Below are 16,308 nucleotides of genomic sequence, written 5' to 3'. Positions count from 1 at the left end.
TAATAATCTACACGTCATGGCAAGTCGAGGACTCCAGTTCCCGCAAAAGCCAATCCGTACTTGCATTCTAGTCCATTGTAGCTTCATGATGCTGATAGTTCATTGTAATGATTTTGCCATATCCCAAAAGTCGTTGCCGTTCGTAAAGGACTGGTCTAATAGTAAAAAGAAAAACGTTATGCATCTCTATTCAACGCCTTGTATCCTGTGGTATATCTTTAAGCAATTTGGTTGACCTTGCAAGACCAGCCAGAACCGCCTGCAAGAAGAGGCAAACTACAAATAATATTAGTAAAGAACAAATGTCATTAATTGCAAAACGTACCTAGCACCAAGGCACCAGCCGAGCTCGTTGCCCTTGATCTTCTTGGCGATCTTGACTTCACGATCAATAGGCATGTCGTAACCAGTGTGGAGAAGGGCCATCATGAAGTTGAGGTCCAAGCACCACTCAGGTCGGTCGTTAAGCTCCGCCATGGCCTCGGGGACGGTGGTGAAAACGTCCCAAGCAGTCTTACCCATACAAACAGTCTGGGTGAGGTCGTGCATCTCACGGAGTGTGAAGGAGTCAGGCATGCCCAGAGGCTTAGTGCGATCAAAGAAGTAGGAGAAGATGTAGACATCCTCCTTGCTAAAGGTCTTGGACAGCAGAGGCTGGTGAATACCGTTGAAAGAGCAGGGAGCAAGATCACACTTCTCGTCCTTCTTGAGAATCTTCTCGGCCAGGTTGCGGCACTGAGCGGGAGCAGGCTGAGAGGGTCCGGTAAAGGTGACCAAAGTCAGATCCTCGCTGCCATCTAGGGTGACGTTGACAGCCTTGGTCATTCCGGGGGCGATGCAAGGGTTGACAATGGGCTCCTTCAACCAGCTCTTGTCATCACCCTTGGAAGCAGTGAGGTCCTTGATCAAAGCTCCGTGAATGGCCTTGCGGGCAGCCATCAGACCATAACCCAAGTGAGAGTGCTGGTAAAGCTCGAAGTGACGGCCACCAAAGTCAAGGTCGTACTTGTGGTCGCCCTCGGCAAGCTTCTCGGGCATACCGCCATCAGCGACGCCCTTGAAAGTAGGCTCGAAAACAATCTGGGTAGAGCCACCACCAAGGTCAAAGGTGGCGGCAGTCTCGCTCTTATCGGGGCCGCCAATCTTGCCTAGCAGGTAGTTGGTAGTGATCCAAGCATAAACACCCTCCAGAGAGCCGTCCATGATAACGACGCCCTCGTTCTCCTTGTCAACAACAGGGAAGGGGTAATCTTGCTCGAGATGTCGTCGGACTTCGTCGAGGATAGCGTCGGCGGGTTCCTTTCCAATCATTCGAAGACCAGCGGTGGCCTTGACGGCAACGGGAGTGCAGCCCTTAAGAGCGTTGGGAACAGTGTCCATGGCGACCTTCAGAAGAGGATCGAGACTCTTGGCAGCGGCCACAGGGTCGCCCTTGTAGTTGCTCAGACCGCCAACTTCCTTTTCGGTCATCTTGAACTCCTCATGCTCGAGCTCGGGTGTGGGACCGCAGTTGTTGAACTTGTAGACGTGGATTCGCGAACCAGTGCTGCCGGCATCAATCATGAGAACATACTGGACAATAGGCTTATCCTTGGAGAAGGACTTGGTGCATCGCTCGGTACCATAAGAAGAATCGGAGGGTGACTGTCCATTGTTGCTACTGTGAGCGGGCTGGGTAACTATCGGTTCATTAGCATGAGGTTGTTGAGACTCGATCGACTGCTGCTACTACCTCCACTCGTCGTACCTTCGTGATACACTTCAACACCCTTAGGGGAAATGAAGTAAAAGAGGGTAACGATCGCAAAGACGATGGCGGCAGTCTTAATCCACCTCGTTCGCTGGGACTGCGTCATCCAAGATTCCTTCATCCTGCCAATAATTCCTTGCCTTTTGGGCTTGAACTTGTATCGGTCTGGTTTCTCGTGAGGATCGAAGCCTGGCAACTTTGATGGAGAGGGCGATGTGGGTGTTCTCATGAGCGCGGGTCTCGCGAGAAGGGAGATAAGATTGTCTTTAAAGGGCCTGGACTCGGTCGAGCATTGGAGGGTCCCTTTTTTTAGGTAGGGGGTAGGAATGTCAAAACGAGGGTGACTTGGAGTAGAAGGAGATTGGAGCGTGGCAAAGAGGAATTAATTTCCATCAAAAAGAGATGAGGAAATAGGTTACTTTTGACAAGCTGGCAATCAATGCCGCAGGCTGGTAATGGAAGGGAAAGGGGGGTCGTATACTTTTTTTTATCAGACGGAAAAGGTTTGGTTTGTATCTTGCAGCCAATCTGCATCAAGAAGCACCCGCACCTCCACGGTCATGGCGATGGTTGTACGCCGCATCTGCATCTATCAGGGGCTAGTCTTCCCTAAGCAAAACGATCTCCACGCCCCTGAAAGTGAAGAGTCGCCTAATTTTAGATGCCCCACCGCTAAATCGTCAGGACAAGACATTGTTTGATGTCATGAAGTTTGAGAAAGTGTTCACTACAGCGACAAATGATTAAAGTCGTATATTTTGGGTGCATCTTTGAAATCTCACAAGTGTCCCTGTCTAGTAATAAACCTCTGTATTATCACGTTTATTGTTGTCATCACCACAATGCCTGAATTTGCCTCTTGCGTAGACCTTTTTAAGTCTGCGCCTCCAGAATGTTCCAGTCGTACGCAATGTTGCCTGCTTCATTTACGAATGCTAGATAGATTAGTAGCTCATATTCTACCAACCTTTTCGATACCATGATAATAAATAACCACTTTTATTCTCTCCGAAATCCTTTCCTAAGCACAACACCATTTATTAGACGTCATTTCATAACTAAAACACCTACGCGCATCAGATTCATTCATCTCCTAAAGTTAGCGACAAGAAATGGATGTGCAACTCTTTGTTTATGACCTCTCACGAGGTTTAGCTCGTCAAATGTCCGTGGGCATTCTGGGCTTTCAACTCGATGCCATATACCACACCTCGATAGAGCTTAACGGCAAAGAGTACGTCTATGATGGAGGCATCATCGCGATTAGGCCAGGCTCCTCACATCTCGGTCAGCCACTGGAAAAGATCCCTCTTGGCACGACGAATCTGCCTATGGATGTCATTGAAGAGTTTCTCGATTCTCTAAGACCAATCTTTACATTAGAGGTACTACCAATCTATAACTCACTTGCGCTCATCTCTGACAATGCATAGGCGTACGACTTGTTTCACCACAACTGCAATAATTTCTCAGATTCGTTCGCAAACTTTCTACTCGGAAAGGGTATTCCCGAGCACATCGTCAAGATGCCACAAGCTGTCCTCGACTCGCCCATGGGTCGAATGTTGCTTCCTCAGCTCACTCAGGGGATCAACGCAGGAAGACAGGGTGGCTCTATACTTGGACTGCAGGAGAGCTCTCAGGCACCAGCTGCAACTCCAAAGCATGGTGTCAAGAACATTACCAAAGCATCTGAATTTGATCGTTTGATGAGTGCAGCAAAGAACTCATGTGCGGTCGTTTTCTTCACGTCGGCAACATGCCCGCCTTGCAAAACGCTCTACCCGATTTATGACGAGCTCGCGGACGAAGTTGGTGATAAGGCGATTCTCATGAAAGTCGACATTTCACAGCCTCAGCAGCATGAAATCGGAAGTCGATATTTGATCAGAGCAACACCCACTATCGTGACATTCCTCCGTGGCGAGGAGGAGAATAGGTGGTCAGGGGCTGACCCGGCTGCTCTCCGAGGCAACGTACAGCTTCTCGTTCAGATGGCCCACCCTGTTCATCCTCATGAGCGATTACGTCTTCCTACTTTTTCCAGCCCGAATGTAAAGCCGGTACTTTACACCAAAGTTCCACCGTTGGACAAGCTCATGGCGAAGATGGGTTCTGAGGTTTCTAGTAAGCCTGAAGTCAAGGCTCTCAAGCAGTATCTGGAAGACCGAACAAAGGACGGCCCTTCGAGTGCAGTTATCCCTGATATGGGCCGTTTGTCGAGTCTCATCAAAGATTCAGTCACATCATTACCCATCGACATCCTCTTCACTATTGTCGACCTGTTCAGATGTGCGCTCTCAGACCCTAGAATCAGTGGCTTCTTTGCAGAAGAGAAGAGCCATGAAACGGTTATAGCCGTACTAGAATCAGTCGCTCAAAAGACAGACTGCCCTTATGCTCTGCGCCTTGTCACGCTGCAGATGGCCTGCAACTTCTTCTCGACGCCCCTGTTCCCTGAGGAAATCATGCGGGACAGCTCGTTGCGCGCGGCAATCATTCTTCTCATCTCGTCTAGTTTCCTAGATGAGAGCCACAGCAATGTGAGGGTTGCAGCTTCATCGCTTCTTTTCAATTTATCACTGGCAACCCGAAAAGCCAGAAATGGTTCAAAGCCAACTTTGTCAGGAGATGATGAACTGGAACTTGCCGCGTCAGTGGTGGAGGCCATATCACTGGAGGAAAAGTCTTCAGAGGCATTACATGGGATGTTGTTGGCTTTAGGCCACTTGCTTTATGGCACGCCACTCGATGGGGAGCTGCCAGACCTTCTCCAGGCAGTTGGTGCACAGGATAGCATCTTGGCTAAAAAGTCAAATTTTCCTGACGAGAAACTGATCACAGAAGTTGGCACTGAACTGTTGGGTAAAGGGCTTAGGAAACCCTAGCTGGATAATGGTTCAATGATTGCATTGTTGTTGATAGACCTGCCTGTTTAATAAGTTATTACGGATCGCCAGCATGTAGAACTAAGCTGGTAACTTGGACTTCTTGTATTTATGCATATGAAGTACCTAATATTGACCAATTATCGAGAATATCTGGACTATTCGAACGTACCGATACCGCATTATCTCAAATGGATCTCACTGGGTGTGATAAGCTAGGCACTATAATCTCATGCCATATTTACGACGAGAGTTCCCTCGAGGTTTCGGATAACATTGTGCTCAAACAATAATAGTACTTCCATCAATGTATCTCGTGTCAATTTGTCATATCCCTGGGATAACACACCGAGACCTAAATTTGATTTTTTTAATCATGGTTTGCTGAAGTGGATTCGTACGTAAGATGATGGGACACATATCTCTATAGTTAGGCTGAAGAGCATAGAATTGTCACGGTAAATCATGTATTTCAAACCATTTACAGTATATATATTTCTTCAGAAATATTTAGAAAACAGATCAAGAATGATTTTGTGTATACTCATTTACTCCAGTACCTGAGGTTGAATATAAAAAATCATGTCAACTTGTAGGGTAAGTTGAGCACTCAAGACATTGAAGTCCCGCCGTGTCCACTTCCCAACCACCTCTAACAGAAAATTTGGTGGAGCAGTCCCATAGGTAAATTTGTTGCTGAATAATCACACAGGATGCCCCGCTTGCAGATTTTTCGAGGCCTATATAAGCTCGACTTTCTCCCGATCTCTTTTGTTTTTGCTCCTTAGATCAAAAAGCAATTTTTAATTGTTTTCTGAGCCGCCACGACCTTCACCCGACCTTTCAGGTTAACCTCCCACGGTGTCGCGTTGCCTTTCCCACATAGGGAATCGCTCAGTAGATTATAACCCTTGGATATAGGAAATTCTCCGCCAGCGTCGATGTTTCGCATCGGTCTCTGTAGGCGGTGTAATGCCAAGAAGGGGGGACATCTCATCATCCTGAAAAGGATTTTGATAATTTGACTAGTAGCTTTGTGTGCTGTGCGCGACTGGATAAACCCAGCGTGTTCGTTGCCGTAAATACGCTTCCTGCTGTCTTGATTGTGAATCTCGCACTCGTGTTTTGCGTTGTTGTATGCACCTTCCAAGGGCTGCTTCCAAGGCACAGCTATTTCGAGCTTCACAGGAACAAGATCCATGCGAACCAAGACTTTACATCATCGGCAAGCTCATGTCAAAGCTCATGAGGCTCAAATATCGTTGTCAGTGACCAGGATAATTGATCCTTGATGCGTTTGTTAGCGTTGATCATCACGGCACTTCTGGATGCAGCTTCACGTCAAATTAAACATCAAGCATGTGAATCATAAGATCATTCATTCGTGTTCGCGGAAAGCCTAAATACATGTGCAGTAACCCTTCCCTTGATCAGTACAACATCATTACTCGTCATTGGAAGCATGCCCCAAAACACTTTCAATGCCTTGACTTCTGTGCTGGTCCCTCACAAAATCCTCAATCTTGTGATCGTGATGCGGTCGTTCGGGAGGTCCTGGGGGTTTGTCTTCTTCCTTTGGAGGGCTTTGGCCAGTGGGCAAGACCTTGGCGGCCGCAGGGATATATTCTGTGACTGAGGAAATGTTAGTATTTATTTGTTGATACAATGTTTTCTGAAGAACCTACTCTTCTCGACAATGGGGTTAGGCTTCTGGTTCTCCATCTCGCGAGTGTTGTCCGCAGCCTTATCGAGCTGCGTCTTGAAGGTTTCCTTCTTGATGTTATTGTTCTCTGAAGTCATCTTTGCTGTGTTATACGGTCGTGTTTCCTGAAAAAGGATGATGCTCTGAATAAGATTATGGAACGGGAAGAGAAAGAGGCAGGTGAATAATCGTATTTATTGATGAAGTAACCTCAACTACCGTGTTTCCTTGGCTTGTATCTGGGCATTGGCATACGCAATTGGCGTAGATCGATGCGTCTTGTACTGTCCCTCTAAACTTCAGCTTTGTCCAACCTCGCGGGTGACGTCAATTAGCAGATGGTGGGGTCGTGCCCGATAAGGCCCGATAACGGTCAAATGTCTATCTTATCGGGCCGCTCTGATGGGCTGACCATCACCCAACAATTACTGATTGTTTGTCTAACACTTTGAAGAGGTATTTTATCAGGAACAAAACTTTGACATACTGTATTCACCTTCGATAGCGTCGCAAGAACAGAGAGATGCCACAAATTCCGATCACAATTGTCACGGGCTTCTTGGGCTCGGGCAAGACGACACTCATTCTCAACCTCATCCCGCAACTTCGCGCCAAGAACCCTGACTACAAACTCGCCCTTTTAAAGAACGAATTCGGCGATCTCGCAGTCGACTCCCAACTCGCCGCAAACTCTTCCATCTCAGGTGTTCAGGAGCTGCTGAACGGATGTATCTGCTGTAACCTCGTTGGCCAGCTCGGCCCTGCGCTCAAGGAACTCGAAGACACCGTCACCCCCGACCGAATCGTTATCGAGACTAGCGGGTCTGCTTTCCCTGCGACTCTCGCTCTTGAGGTGAACCGCCTTGCGCGCGAGTCTGGAAAGTACATCCTTGACGGTGTCATCAGTGTCATCGATGTTGAGAATTGGAAGGGCTACGAGGATACCAGTTACACAGCCCGTATCCAGGCGCGCTACACCGATCTCATCGTCTTCAACAAGTGGGAGAATGTCAGCATGTTGCGATATGACGAGTGTCTCGATCGAGTTGGTGATTTGGAGGTAGATGTGGCCAAGGTCAAGAGCGACAAGGGCAGAGTCCCTATGGACATAATTTTTGGTGTGGATGGTGGCTTAGCGCAAGAGTTGACAGAATCGGATGTCGAGAAGACCAACGGTCACAGCCATGAGCACTCCAACGGTACAACAAACGGCCACTCGCATAATCACCAGAGTGAAGTTGAGGTTCTCTCAGTTGTCCTCAAGGCTGATCCAACAGCCCGCATAAATACCGAGAAGCTCATTGCATTCCTCTCCTCTGCGCCCAAAGACGAGGCTTACCGCATCAAGGCTCTCGTCTCACTGTCCACCACACCAACAAACTCAGACCCTGATATTCCCAAGCCAGAGCCCGGCGCATCAGGTCGGTACATCCTCAACTGGGCGTTCGGTCGCTGGACGTTCACGCCCGTTGTGGAAGCGCTACAAGAGCACGACTCAAGTAGTGATGTTACACTGCGCATGACCATGATTTTTGCGCGATATGAGAGCAACAAGTGGAAGAAGAGGCTTGAAGCTGGTGGCTTGATAGAACTAGACGGCGGCGATTCAAGTGGATTGGCCGTTACTAAAATTCTATAGAGTAAAATGTATAGAGAAACAGAAGGAACTTAGATATAGAGAAAGATGAGGAAAAAGACGTCACGAAGAGACGAAAATGAATGTTGATGAAGAAACATAGACTCATGATTGAAAGATATGCTTGTCGCTATCTGACCAGGGATATAGAAAAATCAACCCGCTACCTAAATTTTGAAATACAAACATTGTACAGTCTTTTTACATGGAATCCCTTTTATGTAAATTTCATATCCAGCCTGGGCCTGGGCAAACTGGGCTTGTAACGAAGTGCAAATCAGGCGCCTGGCTTTCAGTTTGCTTACTAGGCCTGGCATTGAAGTTTTGTTCGTCAAAGTAGTAGTCTGCCCAGTCATCCTCATAAACATCATCTTCTGGAGTCCTAGACTTGGCCATCCAAGGATCGTCGAATGCAGGACCATCGACTGCCTGGGCTCGGCTTTCAACCTCTTCCTTGAACCGCTTGAATACTTCAGGCGTCGAGAGCGCTGACATGGGCGTTGGAGGTACAGACGGTCCGGTTGCAAGACTCTTGACAGTCTCCGCTGTGCTGCTACTGCGTGACCCTGGCAGTGAAGCCGGTGGTGAGATCTGATTGGCTTCGGGGTCTGATGTGAGAGATGCCGAAGGACGGTGAAGTTTTGCGATGCCGTTGAGAGATTGAGAGACCAGTGGTGGAGGGCGGTTGTACTTTTTGATAGTTGGCTTATTGTGAAGTCTTGAAAAGTTGGGGCTAATCTCGACGGGAGTGGCTGTCATTGAGTCATTGTCGCAGATTGAACAGGTACCAGATCTCTCGGCAATTCCGTTATGGCATATGCGACACATTAGGTCTGACACACTATCCTGTCGAACGTGGACTTGCGCGGTAGTAGATGAGTGAGTTGGATGAGAGCTGAGGGCATCTATATGAGGTTTTGTTGAAGGGCGTCGCACAACAACTGTGTGAACAGAAGGCTTTCGCCTCTGAGAGTCCTGTGATGATGGACGGATAGCAACCATTTGTACTGATGGTTTTCGCTTGGGCCATCCTATTGATGAAGCATCGCTGGGCCGTGGTGATGAGAATGGTGAAGCGGCGGGGGTGCTATCGATTCGTTCGACTCGTTCGAGTCTGATAGTTTTGGCCTCGCTGATCACAACCGGCGAAGCAGCTGGCCCCGTTGCCAAGTTGAGGTCGTCGACAGCCAAGATACTTTTTCGAATATCAATCGCTGGCTCTGGTACTTGTAGTCCACCCTGCGCTGTTGCTGCAGGCTCATCATTGTCGGCGTTTTCTGGCTCTTCTTGAGCTGGTGAAAGTGACCCGTAAGCTGGTCGGAATGGACCATTGAAAGGGCCAAATGTTAATCTCGACGGTTGCTGTGCTCGCGATTTCTCTACTTGAGGCTGTTCTGGCTGAGCTCGTGGTGACGGTGGTGGTGGTAGTTCTACCCGAGGCGCCTCGATCCGGGACACTTTTGATGTAGGCAATTTTAATGTAAATGGTTCTTCAGGTGTAGGTGCTGGTTCTGGTACTGCAGATAACTGGTTTTGATGTTGATGGTGGTAGTCATTTCTTCGATGCTGAATTTGCTCTGCAAAAGAAGCCTTTCTCATTCTCACCAATGACTTTTTACACTCTTCGTCATTGGGAATATCGGCCTCAGTGATCCTCCTCGTAGGCCGGTCAGGATAATGCATCATGGTAAAGTCTGTTTTCGCCGTTGAGCTTGTCTTTGCTACTGACTCTGAAGCTCTTCTGAAGCCCCGGAAACTCAAGTTCCGAGGCGAGAGCTGGTCCCGCCAACTGCTCATCTTGTCGTCGTTGGTGATGGTCCAAGAAGGCATCGTAACGAGCGAAGAGGTTGGGGCGGGAAAATGAGGGCTTGTCTGAAGGCTCCCAAGACTAATGTCTCAGAGGTTCATAGATAAGAGAGCAAGAAATCCCCCAAAACCTGATTTTGAGCGGCCCTTCAACATTCGTTTATAAGAAAACCTTGGCTATCAGTCCCCTTTTTCAGACTAAGTGGTGGCAGGTTGGGCGACTGGAATGTAAGTGACTGATAGACGAGAGGGGTCCTGGATCTTGAAAGGGCGTCAGCGGTCGAGCTTCTGGGGAAAAGACAGGATAAAGTTTCTCGTGGTTGAAGAACTGCAAACCTTGTTAGAGTAAATCGAAATAGTATACGCCGCGTCTTACCTATGGCGGCTCGGAGGTCCCGATGACAACGCTAAGCAGTAACTGAATTGTCATTGTGCGGGGGCAACTCAACCTTTGGAGTTTTTTTTGGGCTTGCGTAGCACGTACGTAGTGTGTTCGACAAGACGTCAAAGATGGTGGGAACACGGCACAGCTCACCACAAAGAGTTTGCATCCCAAGAATGCGGTTTGGGTGACACGAGGTTGTGCTTGGACCTGAGAGGCACCAACCTAGCTCAGCCCAGCCATCTCCTCCAAAGAGACAGGGAACCCAAGCAGGAGCACAAGCCGGTCCAAAATCTCTCAAAATAAATCAGTCTCGTTAATCAATTCCAGTTGACGAGAGAATGGCCGAAGAGAGGAGAACGGCGTGGACAGCCATGTGGCCCATGATTCATGGCAGCAAGCCACCAAAAATTAATGCTTATCCACAATCAAGTATACCAGAACATCGAGACCATTCCAGTAAGATGGCCCCTGCAATTCTAAGAGACTCTGCAAGAATTCACATAAAACTATATCGAGGTCTTGGGCCAAAGGTCCAGTCTAATTTGTTGGTTAACCCTCGGTTCCTGTGCCTGAAAAGCTTTCTCAAGGCTGTTCCTGGCTAGCAATCTTTGTCATCCTTTGTTGGCCATGACTCGGCTTGCGCCATCTTTGTTGGAGACATTGTCCTTGGTGCGTGTGTTTCTGTGCTATTTCGCTCACTTAGACTGCACATGGCCAGAGTAGTCTGACCCGATCCGTGCTAAACTAGCTGTCAATCATGGGAATATTGCGGCTTTGTTAATTCATTGCTTGCTTGCTTCAATTGATTGATCGATGGAATGTATCTAAAGATTGACAGTCACTGTCATATTGTTGCTGAGCACCAGCAGTGTTGGTGGTAACTCATTGCAAAGCAGCTCAACATCAGACAAATACTGTATTGTTGCCGCATCATCCAAGCAAGTGCCCTCCGTAGGAATAGGCAGAGTGCTGAGCAACACAGCAGTATCCTTGGAATGTTGACGCATCAATTCGTTGACAATGAGGTGCTGAGCTCTGCTTGGCAGTTCGTTGAATGACAGCTCCAAGCCCTGGGGCGTGTGACCTGGTTCCTGCGCTTCCTCCTCTAGGTGAGAGCTTAATCGATACCTTTCGAGCATTTCGGGTATTTGATCACAATAATCGCCTCCGTACTGTGCAGATCCCCGAGAACTACGTCGCGAATGGAACCGAGAATGATGGGCCGAATATGGCTCGTAATCTGGTTGCTCCGCAAAAGAGATTTTCTTGCTATCGTTCTCACCAGACGTTATTTGTGTGCTGGACCGCGATTTGCTCGGATAGTTGCCTAGAGAAGACTGCCTTGAATAGCTCGGTCGATACGGCCCGGCTTTTGGTGTTTCTGAATCTGTACTAGAGGGCGGCGCAAAGCTAATCGTGGATCCTTCCGCCTCCGATGCGACAATCTTTGTCTCGGGGACCGGACGACTAGAGAACTTCACGGCCGAGGATTGCCTTGAGAGAGTCGGCCTTCCTGGTGTTGTCGTGCCACCGCGGTATGGGCGTACAGTGTCTTCACGCGAAGGGCTTGCCGGACGTGTACGAGAATATGTGGCAGAAGGTCCTAGTGAATCCCGTGAGACGAGAGAGGGAATATCTGCAGGGGCAGAGTCTGTGCTGCCTTGATGTGGCCGCTCATCTGTTTGCTGAGAAGCAGATGTCGTCTGCGATATTTGGGCCCCCCCAACACCCTTGACCGTTGCAGACGATGACATTGTACCGTACGATGTACCGACGGTATCTCCAATGGTGTCAGACTTGGGACGCCGGCCAAACCTTTCCCAAAAGTCACCGCGAACTCTGCCGTCCTCATCATGAGAGTCCCCACCCGCCAGCAATGGTTGATGCACCGAATCACTTGGGCCGATGCTGGCCTCGTCGTTGGCGTCCTGCTCTAACACAGAGCTATACCCCATCTCCTCATCTTCAATAAGATCTGTCGGGGAATCTTCTGTTTCGTCGTCCTCGCTACTTGTTTCGTCCAATGCGTCGTCTGGGAGATGATGTGTATGGATCCCCATGCTGACACCCATCTTGGACAGCATCCGAATAGCTGGCCGTCGTGGCAGTTCGGGAACATCCGTTGTGCTTGCGCGTCGACGCTCATATATCTCCTCATGGGGGTTGTACAAGCCGGGTCTCCCAGATGTCGAATCATAAATCTGTTCGAGCTGGTCGAGCTCCTGAGTTGAAGACATGTTGTCCGCGCGCCCTCGGTACATCTGAACATCGTCCCACCATTCTTCATTTCGAAGTGTATCGTTTACGACGATTTCCCAGTCTATGTCATGGCTAACACCGTTGACAATGATTTCGTAAGTATTCAACTCGCCCGAAGATAAGCAGAAAACATTGACTTGTGCATCAATTCGTAGTTTCTCAAGAAGTGCCAGTACCCGAGCATGCTCTTCGTGTACTTCGCTTTCGTATTCCACAAACACCATAACTCGTAGCGTATAAACTTGCTTCCAGAGCTGGACGCTATGTAAAATATGTCCGAGTTGAAGAATAAGAGTGTCTATGACTATAAGCTTGGGACTGACCTTTCTAGGCATTCTACTCACATGTGTCAAAATTTGTAGTCAGCAAGCTCTTGCCATCAGATGTCACTTCAGCAGACATCTGAATAGGCCACAGGTCAAGGTACTTTTTGGTATTGTTGCCATCCTTTCTTGGTGTTTCTAGAGCATCGAAACCACAACCCACTGCGATATTGAGTCGATACCGAAGGGCAAGATCTTCCAGAATGGTCAAATACTCTTTTGGTGACATCATATTCTCCGTACGAATGACATCGGTGGGGAGTATACCCTCCATAAGTCTGGCTGATGTGTCTCCTCGCCGCCTTCGAGGCCTTTCGGGAGCCTTGCCGTTGGACTTTGGTGGACGCTGCATTTGTCTAGAGAAAGAGACGGGAACATCAGGCACGCGTAGTCTCGGGTTGGACTTTCGCAATTCTTCCATGTTGTAGGAGCCAAGAACAGCAATATTTGGACGCATACCTCCAAGTCCAGCCGATAGTATCAGGTTTCGAATGCCCCAAGTGATTGTGGGAGACATTGTGAGTTGCACAAAAGCCTTGATCTTGGAGAACTCGTTGATGTATTTCGTCCAGGCGTGTTGCTGGAGTCTAGCCTCGTGGACACCAGAGTTGAAATCATCAGTCACAATGACATGACCAAGTATATAAAGTGAGCCTTTCTTGAGCGAGTTGCAAAATTGAATCAACCTGGTTTGCCGACGCGGATTATTGATGAGCAGTATAATATGTGGTCTCCAGAACTTGATGTGTTCTGGTCTAAGACGAAGAAGATACTTCCTCACTTGGTGATAAATTAGATTCTGGCTCACATCACCCCAGTGCTTAGGGGGACTCAGGTAGTGAATGAGCAGGAAGAGCATGACGAGCACTGTAATAGCCACCGCGGCATAGGTTACATCGATGAAGAACATGGCGAATCCGGACAAGATACCGGCAACAAATGCGGTCTGCCAGGTGAAGAACTTGAAGCTCGGGCGAAAGTTGGGCGCGGATCCAATTTTGAGGAGGAAGCATGCGAGGTTCATGACGAAAAAAGTCATCTGGTAGCCCATCGAGATGAAGGTAGCGATCTGGTTGAGATCAGCAAAGAGTGCCAGTTGTGCAATGACATAAGTCAAGAGCAGAGCATATATCGGTTCATCGCCGTGCTTAGTGCCTTTGCTAAAGAAGCCAAGACCAGGAAGAAGTTTATCCCTTGAGAAAGCCTGAAACAGCTTAGAAGCACCAATGAGACCCATCAAAGCCGAGAAGAAGGTGACTGCACATTCACCTGCGAGGATTACAGGCTGAGATAGATTGATGAGTGAGATGGCATTGTCGTTGGCCAAGAAAGAGTCATGGGTGGTGCTCGCAGCCAGAGAAAGGATCACGATGAAATAGATGATAAAGGTTGTCAACATCGCCCACAACGTTCCGTGAGGGATCGATCTGCTGGGGTCTTTGAGATCACCAGACATGGATGCACCTGCAAAGATACCCGAAGTAGCCCTAATCCACCATTAGTATGGATTTGAATACTGTATTGCAAGTCAGGATCTCACGGGAAGAGAATGCCAAATAGATCACGGAATGTCTCGAGGCCTTTGAAGTGAGGGCTACTCAAATGAGGGAGAAAGTTATCAGTCAGGGTATCAAGGCTGGGCCCAGTGAAGTGAATACCAAGATCCTCATCACGGAAGGGGGTCTTGAAGATAGCCGAGACGGGAATGCTGACGATGGCCAAGCTTAGGATTGCAAGCAAAGCGTTGGACGCCCTCGAAAAAGTAGCAGATCCTAGGAAGCAGAGGCCAGTACAAAGGAGTAAAGCAGCCGTCTGGAGGAAGTAACCAGTCCAATATCCTTCTGGGAAAGCTGGGCCCAGATTCAGTCGGATGCAGTCAATGAGACCGACAACGTTCATGCTTGCATTGAGGACTTGAGCAAGATAGAAAAGAATACCGATAGAACCACCAAACTCAGGACCCAGGGACCTCGAGATGAGGTAATAGGCACCACCACCTTTGACTTCGCCATTGGAAGCAATGGCAGACAGCGAGAGTGTCGTCAACAGGTCAATAGAGTAGGCAGTGACAAGCAATCCTGGGGCACAATTAGTTCTTTGTGCTTCAGCTTACAGAAGCGACTCTGTCTGTAGCTTACCGAGGATGCCCACAAAACCGATTTTCCCAATGATGAGGCCAAAGCGCAAGAACATGAGAATGCTCATGATATTAAGAAAAACAGGGATGTAAACACCCGATATGCTGCCCAGCTTGTTGCTGTGGCTGTTGCTGTGGCGTGAGTCCATCGTGACCGAGACTCGTCTACCAGGAGTCTCTGATGTGCTATTTCGGTGACGGTCTCCCCCATTGTCAACCCCCTTGACATCCGACTGGTGAGGTGTTGTCATGATGCAGTCGTGAGAAGAAGTCAATCAATCAGTCAGTCAGTCAATCAGACGAGACAGGACGAGGGGTTAGAAGTAGCGAGCAATGGCCCACATGAGAGACGGTGAAGGGACTAGACGAGACGAGACGGTGAGGAAGAGACAAAGTGAGGTTTTTGAGGAGAAGCACAGAACAAAATAGTCGACGTCAATGGATGATATTTTTTTATTGTATTGCCCAAGGACCGTTTAGCGATTGGATAATGTGTCGTTAATCCTCTGCTTGCCAAGAGGATTCCAAGCTGAAGGCTCCCGCGTGCTGCATATTGGGTGTGGTTAGTGTGGTGATGAGTGTGGATAATACGGGGGAGAATGTCCATGTTGGTCTACCATGAAAGACCAATCAGGGACGCCACAATATTCCCAAGGGAGACATTGTTGAACAGATCTGGGGCTTCTGTAGGATGAGCTTACAGAAGGGGTCACCCGGAGGCGAAGGTGTCACTGATGAAAGGTGCTGATGTTTGGGCACCTATGTTTCAAGGGTCCATCAGCACGGGTACATTCTGCGCTAAAAGTCCATCCATTCCAGTGGGTCTGGGTGATAGATATACTATGTAGGTATCTATCGCAACTCACAATAACACGATAGTCCCTTTCATGACTCTCTCTGTGGGGAAGTCGGGATCATGTGCAGATTTGATGCAGTTGGCGTGTTTTGATGGCTTGTTAGTGAAGCACAAGTGCAGTATCGTATCGCGATAGGCGCTGCGGGTGCTACAAAATGACGTAGGCCATGGCTATTCGGAATCCACCCTTGGAATATCAAGCTTCAAGGTCTCCTCTCCTCTGTCGCTTCGGAGCGGAGTAGGCGGAGTGGACGCTATGTTCACCAGACGGTATGATACTGGATATCCATAATAGCAGATACATACTGTAAACAAGTACGGGATAGACCAGATCTGGTGATTTTAGTGCAGCACCATAACGAGATACAGATCGAGATTCTCTAGTCAAGATATATTCGAATACCGGTATCACTTCACATGTTAGACATGCGCCTCATTCATCTGACCCTCGATTCAAAAGGGTCGTGACGCCCCCACAGAGCGTGACTGGAGAAACGTGCCCGCTCCGCCGCACCAACTAACGGGCAAAGCCAAAAACGATGATCGTTTGGAGGTGCGGGATCTAA

The 16,308-nt window shown here is 48.6% G+C and overlaps 6 protein-coding genes across 6 annotated transcripts; 2 read left to right on the top strand and 4 right to left on the bottom strand.

The window, feature by feature from the left end:
• Nucleotides 1-95: 95 nt before the first annotated feature.
• EDB82DRAFT_313856 (nucleoside phosphatase family-domain-containing protein) lies at nucleotides 96-2,222 on the bottom strand. Its single transcript, XM_025737980.2, has 3 exons — nucleotides 1,748-2,222; nucleotides 326-1,679; nucleotides 96-276 (listed from the first exon to the last, which is right to left on the bottom strand). Exons 1-3 carry the CDS (start codon nucleotides 1,977-1,979, stop codon nucleotides 219-221), a joined length of 1,644 nt encoding a protein of 547 aa, XP_025592786.1. The 5' UTR covers nucleotides 1,980-2,222; the 3' UTR covers nucleotides 96-218.
• A 267-nt stretch (nucleotides 2,223-2,489) lies between these two features.
• On the top strand, nucleotides 2,490-5,030 carry EDB82DRAFT_313770 (PUL domain-containing protein). Its single transcript, XM_025737979.2, has 2 exons — nucleotides 2,490-3,135; nucleotides 3,184-5,030. The coding sequence occupies exons 1-2, from the start codon at nucleotides 2,863-2,865 to the stop codon at nucleotides 4,636-4,638; spliced, it is 1,728 nt and encodes a 575-aa protein (XP_025592785.1). The 5' UTR covers nucleotides 2,490-2,862; the 3' UTR covers nucleotides 4,639-5,030.
• Nucleotides 5,031-6,082: 1,052 nt separating this feature from the next.
• On the bottom strand, nucleotides 6,083-6,438 carry EDB82DRAFT_480189 (uncharacterized protein; the record flags this gene model as incomplete). The annotated part of the gene is made up of 2 exons (XM_025737978.1): nucleotides 6,083-6,270; nucleotides 6,324-6,438. 2 exons carry the CDS (start codon nucleotides 6,436-6,438, stop codon nucleotides 6,083-6,085), a joined length of 303 nt encoding a protein of 100 aa, XP_025592784.1.
• A 211-nt stretch (nucleotides 6,439-6,649) lies between these two features.
• On the top strand, nucleotides 6,650-8,092 carry EDB82DRAFT_313819 (CobW/HypB/UreG, nucleotide-binding domain-containing protein). The gene has a single exon (XM_025737977.2). It carries the CDS (start codon nucleotides 6,864-6,866, stop codon nucleotides 7,977-7,979), a length of 1,116 nt encoding a protein of 371 aa, XP_025592783.1. The 5' UTR covers nucleotides 6,650-6,863; the 3' UTR covers nucleotides 7,980-8,092.
• On the bottom strand, nucleotides 8,036-10,179 carry EDB82DRAFT_313720 (uncharacterized protein). Its single transcript, XM_025737975.2, has 2 exons — nucleotides 10,159-10,179; nucleotides 8,036-10,110 (listed from the first exon to the last, which is right to left on the bottom strand). Exon 2 carries the CDS (start codon nucleotides 9,804-9,806, stop codon nucleotides 8,205-8,207), a length of 1,602 nt encoding a protein of 533 aa, XP_025592782.1. The 5' UTR covers nucleotides 9,807-10,110; nucleotides 10,159-10,179; the 3' UTR covers nucleotides 8,036-8,204.
• A 701-nt stretch (nucleotides 10,180-10,880) lies between these two features.
• Nucleotides 10,881-15,604, bottom strand: EDB82DRAFT_313706 (amino acid permease-domain-containing protein). The gene is made up of 4 exons (XM_025737974.2): nucleotides 14,888-15,604; nucleotides 14,290-14,827; nucleotides 12,771-14,236; nucleotides 10,881-12,724 (listed from the first exon to the last, which is right to left on the bottom strand). The coding sequence occupies exons 1-4, from the start codon at nucleotides 15,135-15,137 to the stop codon at nucleotides 10,992-10,994; spliced, it is 3,987 nt and encodes a 1,328-aa protein (XP_025592781.1). The 5' UTR covers nucleotides 15,138-15,604; the 3' UTR covers nucleotides 10,881-10,991.
• Between the last annotated feature and the right edge of the window lie 704 nt (nucleotides 15,605-16,308).

This window comes from Fusarium venenatum (assembly GCF_020744135.1).
Source record: "Fusarium venenatum strain MPI-CAGE-CH-0201 chromosome Unknown EDB82scaffold_4, whole genome shotgun sequence".
NCBI lineage: Eukaryota > Fungi > Ascomycota > Sordariomycetes > Hypocreales > Nectriaceae > Fusarium > Fusarium venenatum.
This window is presented reverse-complemented; position numbering and strand designations above follow the sequence as displayed.

What these genes read in the sequence shown, in the direction of transcription:
- EDB82DRAFT_313770 (XM_025737979.2), top strand. Translation starts at nt 2,863, where the DNA reads ATGGATGTGCAACTCTTTGTTTATGACCTCTCACGAGGTTTAGCTCGT. An exon ending in GACCAATCTTTACATTAGAG is followed by an intron (nt 3,136 to 3,183) that starts GTACTACCAATC and finishes GACAATGCATAG; the next exon opens with GCGTACGACTTGTTTCACCA.
- EDB82DRAFT_313706 (XM_025737974.2), bottom strand. Translation starts at nt 15,137, where the DNA reads ATGACAACACCTCACCAGTCGGATGTCAAGGGGGTTGACAATGGGGGA. An exon ending in CGGTTTTGTGGGCATCCTCG is followed by an intron (nt 14,828 to 14,887) that starts GTAAGCTACAGA and finishes ATTGTGCCCCAG; the next exon opens with GATTGCTTGTCACTGCCTAC. An exon ending in GACTACAAATTTTGACACAT is followed by an intron (nt 12,725 to 12,770) that starts GTGAGTAGAATG and finishes TTATAGTCATAG; the next exon opens with ACACTCTTATTCTTCAACTC.
- EDB82DRAFT_313819 (XM_025737977.2), top strand. Translation starts at nt 6,864, where the DNA reads ATGCCACAAATTCCGATCACAATTGTCACGGGCTTCTTGGGCTCGGGC.
- EDB82DRAFT_313856 (XM_025737980.2), bottom strand. Translation starts at nt 1,979, where the DNA reads ATGAGAACACCCACATCGCCCTCTCCATCAAAGTTGCCAGGCTTCGAT. An exon ending in TGTTGAAGTGTATCACGAAG is followed by an intron (nt 1,680 to 1,747) that starts GTACGACGAGTG and finishes ATGAACCGATAG; the next exon opens with TTACCCAGCCCGCTCACAGT. An exon ending in GGCTGGTGCCTTGGTGCTAG is followed by an intron (nt 277 to 325) that starts GTACGTTTTGCA and finishes TATTATTTGTAG; the next exon opens with TTTGCCTCTTCTTGCAGGCG.
- EDB82DRAFT_313720 (XM_025737975.2), bottom strand. Translation starts at nt 9,806, where the DNA reads ATGCCTTCTTGGACCATCACCAACGACGACAAGATGAGCAGTTGGCGG.